We start from the raw sequence: 16,716 nt of genomic DNA on the forward strand, positions 1-16,716 counted from the left end.
GCCACGAGACCCTACCGCAGGGTCTCGTCGCAAGCCCGATGGTCGCGATGATCTTGACCATTGCGACCATCATCATGGACGCTCGCTATAGCTGTGGGCGGCTCCATTTTTAGGTAGGAGGGCCCTGATTCAGAGCGAGCGCTCTGGTCAGAGCGTCCGGCTCTGAATCAGGCCCAGAGGCTTATACTGGATGAGTGAGGAGAAAAATCTGCTTATAATGTAATTTTTTTTTTTTTACTAAAATTGTTTTATTATATTGTCCTAACTTTTTTGAATTTAGCTCCTTTTGTTTCGGTTGGAAAGAAAATAAACAATTTGACTTTAATCAATTAAAATTTTGTTTTTTGACCTTGATAAATGAGTCCATATATTCTGCATTGTGAAAGGGAGTACTTTCTGTTCTTTTTGCAAACACCTGAAATATAAATCACCTGGTGGTCGGTTTGGTCTTGATGCTCCAGTAGGTCTTTTGCGATCGATGTTAGAAGCTGGAGCACTCCCCCGGCGGTCGCCGTTTCTCGCAGAGTCTGTAAATATTTTCAAACACAATCCGGAATAAAGACCAAAATCAAATAATCCCCAAAACAAAAAGCCTCATAAACAAAGATTTCCTTCACGGTACCTTGGTGTTTATAGGATGATGGCGCTCTAGGCGCAAGTGATTTCGTTTCAGTAGGGGGTCCTGACTGTGCACCCGGCAATAGCCTGGTTTTACTCGGTCTCTCGGGACCTGTAAAATAAAACAGACATTTAATGCACCCCTGCCCACCTCCCATATTCACATAAATAAATATACCAGTCACAGGACAGGCTGAAAATGAATACGTGCACTTTACTTTGACTTGAACATACACATAATGTGGCCTGTGGTGAATCCTGACATATACAGGTATCACTAAAAACTATTCTTACATGACCAGTAAATGTAAAATACTAGAGAAGAAGGGCTACACGTAATGAACAGACATACCTATCTATACACAAATTTGAAACCTATGGCAGAACAAAAAAATTCTGACAATATATTAACATTACATGTATATTTTATTGAGTGTTGACTGCAGTGGCGGAAGTTCATACGAGACGCCCGGAGGCAAGTTATAATTTGGTGCCCCCTTCCCCGTCACAGCTGCTGACACTGTAATGTAACAATTTGCATGCAGACAGGCTATAGACAAATGAAGACAGCAGCTGATGGTCTGACATGGAGCTCTCCACTAGTGTAAGGGGTGCCCTGTATTGGGTGGCCGTGACGGTACACTTGGGGTACATAGTTACAGCCCTAAGTGGGGTGAATATGTTGTGGACAATGGAGGAGGTGCCCCTTCAGAGCTGGAGCCTGGCGGCAGGCGCCTCCATTGTCTCCCATAGTTCGGCCCCTGGTTGACTGCAAGCTCTTGTGCCTTGAGTGTGATTTCAGTGTACAAGAGGACAAGAAAACACAGCACGATCTCAGATCTAATGAGCGCACAAAGTGTTAACATTTATGAATTACAGTAAGCAGTACTGACATGCGATGTTATTTAATGCCAGCTAAACTCCCTGTTAAAGGGCAAATAGGAAGAGGAAAGGTGGGTAGGGGATCGTTGTTTGACAGCCAAGATGGCTGGACGTGATCCCTTAGCATTCTGCCAGTTTTCCAATAAGAATTGGTCCTCATGTTTCTCTACCCAAATTATCTGCTAAACGATGCAGCATTTGCACAGGACGTCTCTCCCGTCATTTGGAACAAAGGGCTGATTCAGAGGCGCATGCTATTTGCGTGCGCTCGCTCTGAATCAGGGCGTCCCTATTTATTTTTTTTGATCGGCCTCCAGGCCACTCGCACAGCTGTGGGTGACCACCCACAGCATGTGCGTGCAGCCTGGCGATGGTCGCGATTGTTGCGACCATCGGGCTTGCGAGGAGACCCTGTGGTAGGGTCTCAGGTCTTGCAAGCCCGGAGGCGTTTCCTTCGGCAACGCCTCAGTTTGTGCAGCCACCCCCCCTCCCCGCCTACAAAACATCGACAGCCGCCCCGTCTTGTAGCGAGCCCCAGAGCGAGTGATTTCTCACTCGCTACGGGGCTCGCGCGTGCGCAATTGCCCACCATCGACCCGCTTGCGAGCGCTATGCGCTTGTGAGCGGGTCTGAATCAGGCCCAAAGTCTCAGCTATCCAGGAGGTCATGGAGGGTTTTGCATCTCGCTCGCTCTATTGTTTAAAGCTCTGTTCCGTTTAATTTTGCCTAGCCGCACGCATTATTATATACCGACAGAGATCTGCGGCTTAACTCATCTCCGTGCCAGCATCCTGCCAGCGATCCCAGTTTCCCACACTTCTTGGCCTCCCGCTCTAGGGCAGTTTCCTGCTGCCTCAACCTACATTAGAAGAACCCGCCAATGAAGGGCACAGGCATATTGTGCGCCCTTGTCACAACCTGAGACCCGCCCCTTCGCCACATAAGTGCGCCCTGGTGGAGGGAAGGGCTTATTCTCCTTATTGTTTCTCCGATACTGCACTTACTTAACAAATCACACCCCTCATTTTAGATACATATCAAATTTACCTGGTGGTCTGTTTGATCTTGGTGCTTCAGTAGGTCCTTTATGATCAACGTTAGAAGCTGGAATACGCTCCCGGCGGTCGCCCTTTCTCGCAGAGTCTGTAAAGATTTTCAAAACGCAAATCGGAATGAAGATCAAAATCAAATATTCGACAAAACAAAAGCCTCATAAACAAAGATTTCCTTAGCGGTACCTTGGGGTATAGAGGATGATGGCACTCTAGGCGCAAGTGATTTTGTTTCAGTAGGGGGTCCTGACTGTGCACCCGGCAGTAGCCTGGTTTTGCTCGGGGTCTCAGGACCTGTAAAATAAAACAGACATTCAATTCGTCCCTGCTCACACAAATAGGATATAGAAGCCACAGGACAGGCTGAAACGCAGGGAAATCATACATGCACTTCGGAGACGGGCAGGCGTAACAAAGATATTTATTTTGGGACCTGATCCAATGATGACTTGTAGTAGTTCTCGTTAAGTCATTGAGAATTACGGACCTTCCAGGAATTCTTGTTGCTGTAAATTGCGGTAAACCCAAGACTAACACAATGCCAGCCATCAGAATCCACTCATCACCCGTCTATACCCCATTTGTATATACTCCAGTGTCCCCTAGTGGATGAAGGGGAAATACGTAGCTCTACCCGTGATCAATAGGAACAGCAGTGTGGGAAACTTGGAATACCTTGTGTTGTATCAGCTCTTAAGGACGATTCTGGTACAGGTTCGGGATTTCTGTTACATAAGTCGGTATCTGTAGCTCTCTCGTTTTCCTTGCTTGTCGTTGCAGATTCTATAAAACATATTAAAGCTTCGTTAACCCCTTAACTGGCTAATATTTTTTCTCCAAATCGCTCTCAAATTGCCGTTTTTTTAAATAATTGAATTAAGTGAGGAACATCTAATTTAAAACTTAACCAACACGATTTTCTAAAGAAAAAAACATATCATTTTTTTTTGAAACCCATAACATTAATATAGTTTTTTTTAAAAAAAATAAGACATTGGACTACAGATATATTATTGGTGCATCGCGACTTTACATTTCCCCAGCTGCTCTCTGCAGCTGCCTGCTGAGGGGCGGGGGTGCAGCCGGGCTGCCTAAATCAGCAGCGATCGGCTGCATGGCAGACACTGGGGGATTATGCCAGGGTGCGGAGGAGCCGGAATGGTCCCGCTGAGATTGGCGGCTGCACGGCAGACACTGGGGGAGGATGTCAGGGTGCGGAGGAGCCGGGAGGTCCCGCTGAGATTGGGGGCTGCACAGCAGACACTGGGGGGGGATGTCAGGGTGCAGAGGAGCCGGGAGGTCCCACTGAGATTGGCGGCTGCACGGCAGACACTGGGGGAGGATGTCAGGGTGCGGAGGAGCCGGGAGGTCCCGCTAAGATTGGCGGCTGCACGGCAGACACTGGGGGAGGATGTCAGGGTGCGGAGGAGCCGGGAGGTCCCCCTGAGATTGGCGGCTGCATGGCAGACACTGGGGGAGGATGTCAGGGTGTGGAGGAGCCGGGAGGTCCCGCTGAGAGTCAGTTTTCCAGCAGCTGCCTAGTGGGCCTGTCTGACTGGTCACATCTGATGCGACCACATAGCGCACGTGGTTAAAATACTATACAGAGTATAATAAGATATTACAAAACATAGCAGGACTAATTATATATATATATATATATATATAAATATAAACAGTATGCAGGAGTGTGTATTGTATCCCGATCGAAGGGTCACCGAGCACAGATAGCTGCGCAGCTATCTGTGCTCGGTGACCCTTTGATCGGGATGCCGGGCGTCGCTAAAATGACAGGCATCTAGATTTAGACGCCTGTCATTTAACCCTCGCTGGGATTAAGCAGTCGGGAAGCCGTCTGTCGGGATTAGGTCCGCCGACTTCCTGACTGCATACCCCAAGAACCCTCACCATCCTTCCCCCATACCCTTCACCTCCAGATTAGTCACACAATGCACTCTCCTCTATCTGCTCTTACCTGGCAGTCGGTCTGGTCCTGATCCTTTAGTCGGTGTTTTGTCATTCGCTTTAGAATCTGGGATCCCCTGGCTCTGGTCGCCCTTTGCTACAGTGTCTGCAAATATGTTCAAATACAATAATGAATCTTAAAAACAAAACAAAATCTAAAAAAAACAGAACCTCATAGACAAAGACGTACCTTGGGGTACATCCGATAATGACCCTCTAGGCGCCAGATCTTTTTGCTCAGCGATAGGCCCCGTTTTATTAGCCTGTGCGTCCGGAGAGAGCGGTTTTATGCTCGTACTCTCATGGGCTGTGAAACAAGTCGGACACTTTAAATGAGAAATAATTCAGTGTAACAGAACTGGCTTCAAAACTAATTAATTAAAAGGGATAACAGGAATTCTGGTCTTATTTAAATCAATATTTCGTTATCTGAAACCAGCTACCTGGATGCCCATCGCCTGCAGAGTGTTCTGGGAATGGCGGCGTTGACTGAGTGGTTGAGTCTGGGATCTGTATCTGGGCGTTAGTCGTGGTGTCTGTAACAGAAATGTACACAATTCAGTCAGCAAAATGCTAAAACATAATAAAGTGAGCGCCCAAAAAATGGCAAATATGTATTTTATTTGCTGTAAACAGATCAGAAAAAAAAAAAATATGAGCAAAATTCTGGGTATCAGATGTCAAAAGATTTTTAATTTAAATATTAGGCTTACTGAAATGAATCATTAAAAATTAATTTATGAAGTTTTGAGCTCATTCTTTTATTGGCACTTTTTCTATTCTCCTGTGGGAAAATTGGGGGCGAAGAGAAAATCAGTTATCAATACAGAAACAAGTATTGCTGAGGACTCGCGGCAAACGATGAACAGACATCCGCCACCGGATCGGGGGAAAAACAAAAAATCTCCGACTTTATCAAGATCCCGGGCTCAAGCTATTTTACACTATATCAAACTGTATTGTTTTGTAATGTTTTTCTTTTGTATGTTTGTTAATATTAATTGTTTTATTTACTGTATCACAGTGATATATTGATGAAGATATTTACTTATAAATTAATGTTTACATCTCGAGATATAATTGTTAATATTATCTTTGACTGTATCTGTATATCTCTTATGTTTTTGATTGTTTTTTGTTGTGTTTCAATAAAGAAATATTTAAAAAATAAATAAATCCCCCACTTGCCTATCCCAATAATTTTTGATTGGGATCAGCAAATCGATTATTTCCAAAATGTTGGATTTCCCCCGACCATGGCGTCAACAGAATGGGGAATGGGGGCAATACATGGTAGATGTATGGGCCCCTTAAGTTAGGTATCATGTTGCCATCTGCCTCCTTGTGCCCGATTGTTAGCCCCATCCCTTCCTCACTGGAGACCCTGCACCCAATTAAATGAAAATTTAAATGAGAATTCAGTATAACAAGGATCGTATCAAAACAAAACCTTTCCAAAGAAAACAGGAAATCTGCGTAATTTAAAATGTTTCCGTGTCTGAAACCAGATACCTGGAAGCGGTTCCACATCAGAAATTGCTGAAGTTGACTGATTGGTGGAGTCTGGAACCTGTAGCTGGGAGTTGGTTGCGGTTTCTGTAGCAGAAATGAACATAAATCACTAAATAAAAATGCTAAACATAATGAAGAGTATTCACAAAAAAAATAAAAATTAAATGTTTTTCATTTGCTGAAAATGTACAAAGTACATTAATATCAGAATAATATTTTGTGTTACCAGATGTCAGAAGATTTTGGGACTCGTGTAGAGTGGGGCAGAGTTTGAGCCTATATTCTCAAGAGTAAAAATATTCCCACAACAAAGCGCGTTCGCTTGCAGAGCAGGTCAGGTGCGCACAGCTCCGCAAGAGAAGCTTATATGCACTTGTTTTACACTTGGAGAGAACAGAATTACATGCACTGCCATTACACTAGCAGGAGTGGTGTGACATTGTAAGTAGTAACAGCTAAGGTTACAGGACATAATTATTCTACACAATAAAGATGACGGCAGTTAAATATTAGGTCATCACGTTGGTACACGCGTGTGCACATCGGTCACCTGCAGAGTGCGTGCGTGTGGTGTATGTTAGGATAGATGTGCACCCACCTGCTCGATGGAGCTCCACTGGTGGCTGCACAGAGGCAGAATGGTATGTGAAGAGGTGAAGGTAAGTATGAGAGAGACAGAGGGGGCAGTGAGAGAGACAGAGGGGGCAGTGAGAGAGACAGAGGGAGACAAAGGGGGCAGCGAGAGAGACAGAGGGGGCAGCGAGAGAGACAGAGGGGGCAGCGAGAGAGACAGAGGGGGCAGCGAGAGAGACAGAGGGGGCAGCGAGAGAGACAGAGGGGGCAGCGAGAGAGACAGAGGGGGCAGCGAGAGAGACAGAGGGGGCAGCGAGAGAGACAGAGGGGGCAGCGAGAGAGACAGAGGGGGCAGCGAGAGAGAGAGAAAGGGCAGCGAGAGACAGAGGGGGCAGCGAGAAACAGAGGGGGCAGCGAGAGACAGAGGGGGCACTGAGAGAGACAGAGGGGGCAGTGAAAGAGGAGGGGCAAGAGAGATAGAGAGAAGCAGAGAGAGAGAGACACACACACAGAGGGGGCAGTGAGAGACAGACAGCTGAAAGCGAGAAAGAGCCAGCTGAAGGCTGCAGAGCTGAGGAGGAAATACAGGAAGTGAGGACCTTACAGGAGAAGGGGATAATGGAGGTTCTGAAGAAGAGGCATGAGAATCACCGATCTTCACCAGCTGACCTGTCAGCCAGTTCTGCAATGGAGCACACTAGCACCAAGCCAAGCAAGTATCACCATTCCAGACACTTCCTCCTTACAAAGGGTACTCCTGCAGCCAGATCCAAAGGGGGCAGCGAGAGAGAGAGGAACAGAGGGGGGCAGCGAGAGAGAGAAACAGAGGGGGGCAGCGAGAGAGAGAAACAGAGGGGGGCAGCGAGAGAGAGAAACAGAGGGGGGCAGCGAGAGAGAGAAACAGAGGGGGGCAGCGAGAGAGAGAAACAGAGGGGGGCAGCGAGAATGAGGAACAGAGGGGGCAGCGAGAATGAGGAACAGAGGGGGCAGCGAGAATGAGGAACAGAGGGGGCAGCGAGAATGAGGAACAGAGGGGGCAGCGAGAATGAGGAACAGAGAGAATGAGGAACAGAGGGGGCAGCGAGAATGAGGAACAGAGGGGGCAGCGAGAATGAGGAACAGAGGGGGCAGCGAGAATGAGGAACAGAGGGGGCAGCGAGAATGAGGAACAGAGGGGGCAGCGAGAGAGAGGAACAGAGGGGGCAGCGAGAGAGAGGAACAGAGGGGGCAGCGAGAGAGAGGAACAGAGGGGGCAGCGAGAGAGAGGAACAGAGGGGGCAGCGAGAGAGAGGAACAGAGGGGGCAGCGTGAGAGAGGAACAGAGGGGGCAGCGTGAGAGAGGAACAGAGGGGGCAGCGTGAGAGAGGAACAGAGGGGGCAGCGTGAGAGAGGAACAGAGGGGGCAGCGTGAGAGAGGAACAGAGGGGGCAGCGTGAGAGAGGAACAGAGGGGGCAGCGTGAGAGAGGAACAGAGGGGGCAGCGTGAGAGAGGAACAGAGGGGGCAGCGTGAGAGAGGAACAGAGGGGGCAGCGTGAGAGAGGAACAGAGGGGGCAGCGTGAGAGAGGAACAGAGGGGGCAGCGTCAGAGAGGAACAGAGGGGGCAGCGTGAGAGAGGAACAGAGGGGGCAGCGTGAGAGAGGAACAGAGGGGGCAGCGTGAGAGAGGAACAGAGGGGGCAGCGTGAGAGAGGAACAGAGGGGGCAGCGTGAGAGAGGAACAGAGGGGGCAGCGTGAGAGAGGAACAGAGGGGGCAGCGTGAGAGAGGAACAGAGGGGGCAGCGTGAGAGAGGAACAGAGGGGGCAGCGTGAGAGAGGAACAGAGGGGGCAGCGTGAGAGAGGAACAGAGGGGGCAGCGTGAGAGAGGAACAGAGGGGGCAGCGTGAGAGAGGAACAGAGGGGGCAGCGTGAGAGAGGAACAGAGGGGGCAGCGTGAGAGAGGAACAGAGGGGGCAGCGTGAGAGAGGAACAGAGGGGGCAGCGTGAGAGAGGAACAGAGGGGGCAGCGTGAGAGAGGAACAGAGGGGGCAGCGTGAGAGAGGAACAGAGGGGGCAGCGTGAGAGAGGAACAGAGGGGGCAGCGTGAGAGAGGAACAGAGGGGGCAGCGTGAGAGAGGAACAGAGGGGGCAGCGTGAGAGAGGAACAGAGGGGGCAGCGTGAGAGAGGAACAGAGGGGGCAGCGTGAGAGAGGAACAGAGGGGGCAGCGTGAGAGAGGAACAGAGGGGGCAGCGTGAGAGAGGAACAGAGGGGGCAGCGTGAGAGAGGAACAGAGGGGGCAGCGTGAGAGAGGAACAGAGGGGGCAGCGTGAGAGAGGAACAGAGGGGGCAGCGTGAGAGAGGAACAGAGGGGGCAGCGTGAGAGAGGAACAGAGGGGGCAGCGTGAGAGAGGAACAGAGGGGGCAGCGTGAGAGAGGAACAGAGGGGGCAGCGTGAGAGAGGAACAGAGGGGGCAGCGTGAGAGAGGAACAGAGGGGGCAGCGTGAGAGAGGAACAGAGGGGGCAGCGTGAGAGAGGAACAGAGGGGGCAGCGTGAGAGAGGAACAGAGGGGGCAGCGTGAGAGAGGAACAGAGGGGGCAGCGTGAGAGAGGAACAGAGGGGGCAGCGTGAGAGAGGAACAGAGGGGGCAGCGTGAGAGAGGAACAGAGGGGGCAGCGTGAGAGAGGAACAGAGGGGGCAGCGTGAGAGAGGAACAGAGGGGGCAGCGTGAGAGAGGAACAGAGGGGGCAGCGTGAGAGAGGAACAGAGGGGGCAGCGTGAGAGAGGAACAGAGGGGGCAGCGTGAGAGAGGAACAGAGGGGGCAGCGTGAGAGAGGAACAGAGGGGGCAGCGTGAGAGAGGAACAGAGGGGGCAGCGTGAGAGAGGAACAGAGGGGGCAGCGTGAGAGAGGAACAGAGGGGGCAGCGTGAGAGAGGAACAGAGGGGGCAGCGTGAGAGAGGAACAGAGGGGGCAGCGTGAGAGAGGAACAGAGGGGGCAGCGTGAGAGAGGAACAGAGGGGGCAGCGTGAGAGAGGAACAGAGGGGGCAGCGTGAGAGAGGAACAGAGGGGGCAGCGTGAGAGAGGAACAGAGGGGGCAGCGTGAGAGAGGAACAGAGGGGGCAGCGTGAGAGAGGAACAGAGGGGGCAGCGTGAGAGAGGAACAGAGGGGGCAGCGTGAGAGAGGAACAGAGGGGGCAGCGTGAGAGAGGAACAGAGGGGGCAGCGTGAGAGAGGAACAGAGGGGGCAGCGTGAGAGAGGAACAGAGGGGGCAGCGTGAGAGAGGAACAGAGGGGGCAGCGTGAGAGAGGAACAGAGGGGGCAGCGTGAGAGAGGAACAGAGGGGGCAGCGTGAGAGAGGAACAGAGGGGGCAGCGTGAGAGAGGAACAGAGGGGGCAGCGTGAGAGAGGAACAGAGGGGGCAGCGTGAGAGAGGAACAGAGGGGGCAGCGTGAGAGAGGAACAGAGGGGGCAGCGTGAGAGAGGAACAGAGGGGGCAGCGTGAGAGAGGAACAGAGGGGGCAGCGTGAGAGAGGAACAGAGGGGGCAGCGTGAGAGAGGAACAGAGGGGGCAGCGTGAGAGAGGAACAGAGGGGGCAGCGTGAGAGAGGAACAGAGGGGGCAGCGTGAGAGAGGAACAGAGGGGGCAGCGTGAGAGAGGAACAGAGGGGGCAGCGTGAGAGAGGAACAGAGGGGGCAGCGTGAGAGAGGAACAGAGGGGGCAGCGTGAGAGAGGAACAGAGGGGGCAGCGTGAGAGAGGAACAGAGGGGGCAGCGTGAGAGAGGAACAGAGGGGGCAGCGTGAGAGAGGAACAGAGGGGGCAGCGTGAGAGAGGAACAGAGGGGGCAGCGTGAGAGAGGAACAGAGGGGGCAGCGTGAGAGAGGAACAGAGGGGGCAGCGTGAGAGAGGAACAGAGGGGGCAGCGTGAGAGAGGAACAGAGGGGCAGCGTGAGAGACGCAGAGGGGCAGCGTGAGAGACGCAGAGGGGCAGCGTGAGAGACGCAGAGGGGCAGCGTGAGAGACGCAGAGGGGCAGCGTGAGAGACGCAGAGGGGCAGCGTGAGAGACGCAGAGGGGCAGCGTGAGAGACGCAGAGGGGCAGCGTGAGAGACGCAGAGGGGCAGCGTGAGAGACGCAGAGGGGCAGCGTGAGAGAGAAAGGGAAGCAAGACAGAGGGGGCAGTGAGAGAAAGACAAAGGGGGCAACAAGAGCAAGACAGACATAGGGGGCAGTGAGAAAACAAGAGATATGGTAAGAACTTACCTTTGTTATCTCTGTTTCTACGAAGTCCATAGGGTCCACAGGGTGACCTTGGGGTATAGCTGGATCCTGGATCCTCGGGCACCACGGAGTTAAAGCTTTTAGCTGCTCCCAGGATGCATTTGGGTCCAACCTCCCCTATACCCCGCCCCCGAGCCACAGGCACCTCAGTTGGTAAGCAGCCCAGGCCGGAGGAGGAGACGAAACAGAGAGAAGGAAGACTGGAACACACAAGAACCATACTCACAGAAATGGGAGACGGAAAACCGGTGACCAGTCACAGAGCCCATATGAAGCCAGGTGCGTCAGGGCGGGTGCCCTGTGGACCCTATGGACTTCGTAGAAACAGAGACAACAAAGGTAAGTTCTTACCATATCTCTTGTTTTCTACTTCAGGGTCCATAGGGGTCCACAGGGTGACCTTGGGGATGTCCCAAAGCAGTCCAACTAAGGGCGGGGACGCTCCTGTGCTGATAGGAGAACCCGGCGCCCAAAGGATGCAACCTGAGAGGCAAAGGTGTCAAACGCATAGAACCTCAAAAAGGTCTGAATGGAAGACCAGGTGGCCGCCTTACAGAGCTGAACAGCAGAGGCGCCACGGCTAGCAGCCCAAGAAGGGCCCACGGACCGAGTGGAATGAGCCTTAACAGAGGCTGGAACAGGTAAACCCTCCTGCATATAAGCCTCAATAATAACAGAACGAAGCCAACGGGGTAGAGTCTGTTTGTTGGCAGGCCAACCCCTCTTGTGAAAACCAAAGAGGATAAACAAAGAATCTGACTTCCTCACAGAACTAGTCCGGTCCACATAAACCTGGAGTGCCCTTACAACGTCTAAGGAAGTCTCCCCAGCCGAAAGATCAGGTGACTGAAAGGCTGGTACAACAATTTCCTGATTAATGTGGAACCTGGAAACCACCTTAGGCAGGAAATCAGGACGAGTGCGAAGCACCGCTCTGTCCTGATGAAAAATCAGAAAAGGGGGACGACAAGAAAGCGCCCCCAAATCTGAAACCCTCCTGGCAGAAGCAATTGCCAAGAGGAAAACAGTTTTAAAAGTTAGCCACTTGAGCTCCACTGACTCCAAGGGCTCAAAAGGAGGACCCTGTAAGGCCCTAAGAACCACCGCCAAATCCCACGGGGCCACAGGTGGCACAAAGGGAGGCTGGATTCTCAAAACACCCTGGAAAAAAGTGTGTACGTCCGGCATAGCAGCGATCCTGCGCTGGAACCACACCGACAGACCAGACACGTGTACCTTCAGTGAAGAAAGACGTAATCCTAAGTCCAAACCGGACTGAAGGACAGCCAGAATACGCGAAACTCGGAACACCTGGGGATCATAGTTTCTGGCCTCGCACCACTGAAAGTAAGTGTGCCACACTCTGTGATAGATCCTCGCGGAAGCAGGCTTGCGCGCCCTCAGCATGGTGGTAATAACGGAGCTAGAAAAGCCCCGAGACCTCAGGACGGCTGTCTCAAGAGCCACGCCGTCAAAGATAGTCGACCCAGATCCGGGTGAAGACAGGGCCCCTGAGACAACAGGTCCCGCCGTTGAGGTAGGAGGTACGGAGCGTCGATGGACAGGCTCCGCAGATCGGAGTACCACGGCCTTCTGGGCCACGCTGGGGCCACCAGGATCAGTGTGCCTCCGTCCTGTTTGAACTTGCGCAGGACCCGAGGCAGCAGAGATATCGGAGGGAACAAGTAAGCCAGTTGAAACAGCCATTTCACCGACAGTGCGTCTATCAGACTTGCGCCTGCGTCCCTTGTCCTTGACCCGTACACAGGCAGCTTGTGATTGTAACGGGACGCCATCAGGTCCAGCTCTTTCAGCCCCCACTTGTCCACGAGTAGTTGGAATACCTCTGGATGAAGCGACCATTCCCCGGGATGCACATCGTAACGGCTGAGGAAGTCTGCCTCCCAATTGAGGACTCCTGGGATGAAAACTGCAGAGAGAGCTGGAAGATAGCGCTCCGCCCAAGCCAGGACGCGGGACACCTCCGACATCGCAGCTCGACTGCGAGTCCCTCCCTGGTGATTGATGTACGCCACCGTGGTGGCGTTGTCTGACTGCACCTGAACGGCCCTTCCGTGAAGAGCGGTGCCGGACGACTGCAGGGCTCTGTATACTGCCCGCAGTTCCAGGATGTTGATGGGAAGAATCGCTTCCTCCGCCGACCAACGACCCTGAAGTGACAAGGAGCCTGTCACCGCCCCCCAACCCCGGAGACTGGCATCTGTCGCGAGCAGAACCCATTCCGGGATCCAAAAGGGGCGCCCCTCCAGGAGATGCGCTGTCTGCAGCCACCAGGCTAGGGACAGACGCACCTCCGAGGACAACACCAGCATCTGAGAGCGGATCCTGTGTGGCAATCCGTTCCATTCTGAAAGAATCAGCCCCTGCAGGGGCCTGGAATGGAACTGGGCAAACTCCACCATGTCGAATGCCGACACCATGGACTCCAAAACTCTCATCGCTGAGTGCACCGACACTCTGCCACTGCTCAGACAACTGTGAATCCGCAGCTGTAAGGAGGAGACCTTCTCTGGAGTCAGAAAAATCCGTTGCTGACGAGAGTCCAGCAGGGCCCCCAAATGAACCATCCGTTGTGATGGGATGAGGGAGGATTTCTTCCAGTTGATCAACCAGCCGTGCGCCTGTAGACAAGCGACCGTCAGGTGGAGATGCTGGATCAGTACCTCCGGGGAGCTTGCCAGCAAGAGGAGGTCGTCTAGATACGGTAGCAACCGTATCCCCTGGCTCCGAAGGTGAGCCGCCATGACCGCCATTACCTTGGTAAATACCCTTGGTGCCGTGGAGAGACCAAAGGGTAGAGCCCTGAATTGGTAGTGGTTGTGGAGAATAGCAAACCGCAGAAACCGTTGGTGCGATGTTGCTATAGGCACATGGAGGTAGGCGTCCTGGATATCCAGGGAGACCATATAATCCCCCGGTTCCATCGCCAGTATGATGGAATGCAAAGTTTCCATCCTGAATTTGGGAACCCTGAGAAACCTGTTCAGGGACTTCAAATTGAGGATGGGGCGATGAGAGCCATTGGGTTTCTGCACCAGAAACAGCGTAGAGTAATACCCCATCCCACGTTGAGACTGTGGTACGGGTATAATGACCCCCGCCGTCAGCAAGGCCTCTATGGCTTCCTGAACCTGCAAGGCCTTGGTTTTGTCCTGAGAAGGACTTGTGCAAAAAAAACTGGCAAGGCGGCCTGTGCCGAAAAGACAGGGCGTACCCCTGGGAGACCACTTCTCGCACCCAGGCATCCGTGGTGGTATTGTGCCAGCACTGGGCGAATTGAAGAAGTCGGCCTCCCACTCTGGGGTCCCCCAGAGGGAGGCCCGTCCCATCACGCAGAAGGCTTATCTTCTGGCTTGGAAGAAGGGCGCCTAGCACTCCAGGCTTGCTTCTTTGGCTTTGAGGCGGTCTTGGGTGCGGACTGCCTCGGGAAGGACTGACCCTTTGCCTTGCCCTGAACCCGAAAGGAACGAAACGCTGAGCTCCGGACCTTAGCAGGTGTAATAGCTGAAGGGAGGAAGGCTGACTTGGATTTTGCCAGGGTATCTACTATTTTGTCCAGGTCCGGACCAAATAGTAATTCCCCATTAAAAGGTAAGGCCTCCAAGCCTTTCTTTGAATCCGCGTCTGCTCTCCAAGACCGCAACCACAAGGATCTACGAGCAGACACTGCTGCCGCCGAAACCCTAGAGGTCAACAGGCTAGCATCCAAAGATGCTTCTCCAATGTAGGAGGCGGCATCTCTCATCTGTCCTAACAACGCCCTCTGGACGTCCGGAGATTCATCCGTAAACGTGTCCTCCAAGGCGTTCGCCCACCCCTCAATGGCCTTGGCCACCCAGGAGATGGCCATGGACGGCCGGGCTACAGCCCCTGAGAGAGAATAAATAGACTTTAGACAAGTCTCCACCTTCCTGTCCGTAGGATCCTTCAGCGAGGATATAGACGGCAATGGCAAAGTAGCACTCCTGATGAGGCGTGTTACAATGCGCTTCCGGGAATGGATAATTGGACGCCAAGCGTTTCTGTGGCAGGAAACGCTTACTGGGCGTCTGCCAGGCCACCGCCATGTGATCAGTCAACTGATCAGACAAGGGGAACGCTGTAGAAGTAACCTTAGCTGTTTTTAAAACTAGGATACCTTGACTTGGGAGCGGGTGCCTCATCCTCAATCAGAAGAATAGCCCGCACCGCCTTAACCAGAGCCCGCACATTGATGGAAGACTTAGTGTCTACCTCCTGGACTGAGGCATCTGAGGCTGAGTCATCCTGTACCTCACCATCATCCGAGAACCCCTCAGAATCCGAAAGATGCGCAGCCTGTGCCATGACTGAGCGTTTAGACGCCCTGGAGGGCACGTCACTGCGCAACATCGACTGAAAAGCCGAAGATGCTGCCGCCAAATCTTGGACAGTGTGGGAAAGCGCATCCACCCAGGGTGGAGGAGCTGTCACAGGAGCCTGAAACGGCACCACAGCCGGCTGTGCCACAGGGGTGGACTGAATATACATTGGCAACCCCGCATAGGGACCAACAGGCTGAGACCCCGGGGGAGTCTGCAATAATTGTGGGACACCCGGGGAATGGGGGATGGCAGGCTGGGGCAACGCCCTAGTAGGGGCGGCAGTCGGGACCGACAGACGGTCCGCGATGGACACCAGCACCTGGGAAAACATCGCCCATGGTGGCTCCTGCGAAATGGGAGGTTTAGACGTACCAGGGAGCGCCTGGCACCATCCGCACAGGCCGTCCTGTGACAAATCCTCCCTATCCACTCCTGCAGAACAGCGCCTGCAGGAGAACAATGCTGGAGCCCCGGAGTGCTCAATCTCCTCCTCAGACATGACTTAGGAAGAAAACGTGCGCACTCACCAGTGTGCTGAACAACAGCCCACAATATGGCACCGTGTAGCACACAACTGTATGTGACGGACCTCACAAATACGTGATCTATATAGGTGAGGTCAGTAGAAACACCCTTCCCCCGCACACCTGTAGGGCTTGTAGGAGAAGGAAAGGGATAGGTACAGGCTGACAGAAAGTAGAAAAAAGACACAGACAGGCAGCACTAGCAAAAGTCACATACCATGCAGGAAGATATACTCACTGCACCTTTCCACTACAATCAACCTTCCAGATTCAGTGTCTGGGAGGGCTATAGCGCTGTGTACACTGTCCTTCTGCAGGGGAGAGGTACACAGGGGGACCGGTCCGCGTGCTCCCTGAAGATCTGCGCTGCCACAGAGAAAATGGCTGCTGGAGACCTCAGAGGAGGAGTGGCCGAGTAGCTGCAGCTCAGCGACGCCAGACTCCGAGCTGAAAGGCGCGCTGAGCTGAGGGGAGGAGCCGCTAGACAGGGAAGGCTTCCTCCCCTGGCTAGCATATTAACCCCAGGGCTTGCCGGCATCCCGCTTGCCGCTTAATTTACCCTGGTGGTCTACTGGTCTGGCGGGGTATGCCTCCGCTGGAGGGGGGCCCGCCGCCACCGCTAGCGCCCCCGGTCTGTCCCCTAGACCGGGGGCATGGGACTGCATTTGAAAGGAACCCGCGCACCGCCGCTAATCAGCGGTGCGCGACTTACCTGATCTCCCCGGCGTCTTCCGGCAGCAGTCCCGGGGGAAACCAGAGTCCGGCTAGTACAGACTCTGGCTTCCCCCGCCGCGATCCCCAGTTCAGTGCTGGCGTCGCGGCGCCAGCAGGGAGAAGGAGCGGCAGCGTGGGCGTCTGTACAGACAGCCCAGCGCTGCTGCTCTAGAGAAAAAACTTATAGTAAAAAATAAATAAATTTAACTAAGTTCAATAAAAAATTAAAAGCTTTAGGGGGCTGCTCCT

General features: G+C 53.1%; 1 protein-coding gene across 2 annotated transcripts in view; it reads right to left on the minus strand.

Annotated features, from left to right (window-relative positions):
- The window catches only part of LOC148474025 (uncharacterized), a 90,902-nt gene that overhangs the window by 35,589 nt on the left and 38,597 nt on the right, over window positions 1–16,716 (minus strand). For both annotated transcript variants that reach the window (XM_088459157.1, XM_088459156.1), the window contains exons 16-24: window positions 6,030–6,113; window positions 4,961–5,053; window positions 4,708–4,824; window positions 4,528–4,623; window positions 3,228–3,335; window positions 2,739–2,846; window positions 2,548–2,643; window positions 623–730; window positions 432–527 (exon numbers count right to left, since the gene is read on the minus strand). In XM_088459157.1, the coding sequence (XP_088315283.1) occupies window positions 432–527; window positions 623–730; window positions 2,548–2,643; window positions 2,739–2,846; window positions 3,228–3,335; window positions 4,528–4,623; window positions 4,708–4,824; window positions 4,961–5,053; window positions 6,030–6,113 (906 nt within the window). The remainder of the gene's footprint in view (window positions 1–431; window positions 528–622; window positions 731–2,547; window positions 2,644–2,738; window positions 2,847–3,227; window positions 3,336–4,527; window positions 4,624–4,707; window positions 4,825–4,960; window positions 5,054–6,029; window positions 6,114–16,716) is intronic.

Source organism: Taudactylus pleione, unplaced genomic scaffold (assembly GCF_031769625.1).
Source record: "Taudactylus pleione unplaced genomic scaffold, aTauple2 ptg000897l, whole genome shotgun sequence".
NCBI lineage: Eukaryota > Metazoa > Chordata > Amphibia > Anura > Myobatrachidae > Taudactylus > Taudactylus pleione.